At 40.5% G+C, this 1,848-nt stretch overlaps 1 protein-coding gene across 1 annotated transcript in view; it reads left to right on the top strand.

The window, feature by feature from the left end:
• The window catches only part of ZBTB8OS (zinc finger and BTB domain containing 8 opposite strand), a 14,757-nt gene extending 13,582 nt beyond the window's left edge, over positions 1-1,175 (top strand). The window contains exons 3-4 of the mRNA XM_023507779.1: positions 413-534; positions 740-1,175. Of these exons, the coding sequence (XP_023363547.1) occupies positions 413-534; positions 740-885 (268 nt within the window). The 3' untranslated portion in view covers positions 886-1,175. The remainder of the gene's footprint in view (positions 1-412; positions 535-739) is intronic.
• Positions 1,176-1,848: the final 673 nt, after the last annotated feature.

Genomic DNA, 1,848 nt, shown 5'->3' with positions numbered 1-1,848 from the left:
CTCTACCAGGGGCGACATAGTGAGACTTTATCTCAAAAAACAATTGATTTGTAGAGATGAAGTCATGTTCTGTTACCCAGACTTGAGGGCAGTGGCATGCTCATAGCTTACTGTAACTCCTAAGCTTAAGCAATCTTGCCTTGGCCTCCTTAGTAGCTAGGACTACAGGTATGGGCCACCATGCCTGGCTCTTTCTTTTTTTTATTTTTTGGAGACAAGATCTCACTGTATTGCCCAGGCTGGTATCAATCTCCTGACCTCAGTCAGTCCTTCCACATCAGCCTTCCAATATGCTGGGATTCTAAGCACGAACCCCTGCATCCAGCCTCATAGTGATTTTATTTTGACTTTGCTGTCAAGCTTTCTTTGTGTAATGGATTATGTTCCACATAGCATGAATATGTTTCTTTAGGTTACATGCATGGGGAGATACCCTGGAGGAAGCATTTGAGCAATGTGCAATGGCCATGTTTGGTTACATGACAGATACTGGGACTGTGGAGCCCCTCCAGACAGTAGAAGTAGAAACTCAAGGTAACAGATTTGTTCACAAGAAAGACATTGCAGTATTCTACGTAATCTGACTGTATTTTCACAATAAAAACAACAGTTGATCATGAGCCTGTTCTTTCTCTTTCCACTAGCCTAAGAAATCCATTACACTTCTAAATTCAGTTAAGTTTTTAGAGGTCAGAATTATTAAACATCATACTGTTATGGCTTTTTTGATCCCATGTAGGAGATGATTTACAGTCTCTTCTGTTTCACTTTTTGGATGAATGGCTTTATAAGTTCAGTGCTGATGAATTCTTCATACCCCGGGTAAGCAAGGGTTTTTCTTTTTTACTGAGCAAACAGTTTCACCTTTTAAAATATAATAAGTGATAATGCAAAAACCAATCCATACAGCTATGTAAGATGATATTTATTTGTAGAAATTATAATTCCCACTGGCACTTCCTGGTTAATCTGAACTTAATTACATATAAGCATTTTGCATTTAACTCTCTGATCATGTATGTGTTACTAACCTGGATTGTGTAATTAGACTGCCCCTGCAGTCTTCCTCCACACTTTTTGTTTCCCAAATTTGAGATCTATTTGTGTCCATTTATGTTCCTTTTGTCCATTTCAACTGTAGAAGTTCTGACATGTGGGCCTAAATTAAATTGTTTCTTTTAGTTTGCCTTAACTTGAAAAAAGGAAAAAGAAAATGGAGATTGCTTGCTGCTGTCAACCTGTACAAGGCAATATCTTTCCAGGTCATTGTTAACTAACACATATGGCCCTCCCCGTTTCTGTAACTCCTCCATTCTTTCCCTTCCCAGCTCCACTGCACATACTCTATGAACAGAGTCTCTCATCTTAGCAGAGTTCAGGTGCCTACAATATTATACAGAACAAGCTGAAGTGATTGAAATTTTATATCCATCTATCATAACTTTCAGAGAAATTCTTTTGACTCATAGGTTTTGTTTTTTTTATTGAGACAGAATCTCACTTTGTCACCCTTGGTAGAGTGCTATGACATCATAGCTCACAGCAACCTCAAACTCTTGGGCTCAAGCGATTTTTTTGCCTCATCCTCCCAAGTAGCTGGGACTACAGGTACCCACCACAATGCCTGGCTATTTTTTTATTTAGCAGGCCTGGGCCGGGTGCAAACCCACCAGCCTCCGAGTATGTGGCTGGTGCCCTAACCACTGAGGTATGGGCGCCCAGCCTGACTTGTGTTTTTATGTATTTTATTTATTTATTTGAGACTGAGCCTCAAGCTGTCCCCCTGGGTAGAGTGCTGTGGCATCACAGCTCACAGCAACCTCCAACTCCTGGGCTCAAGTGAGTCTC

Source organism: Otolemur garnettii, unplaced genomic scaffold (genome assembly GCF_000181295.1).
Source record: "Otolemur garnettii isolate 467f Iridium unplaced genomic scaffold, OtoGar3 scaffold00204, whole genome shotgun sequence".
In the NCBI taxonomy this organism is placed as follows: Eukaryota; Metazoa; Chordata; class Mammalia; order Primates; family Galagidae; genus Otolemur; species Otolemur garnettii.
Note: the sequence above shows the minus strand (reverse complement) of the source record. Positions and strands in the feature narration are given on the sequence as shown.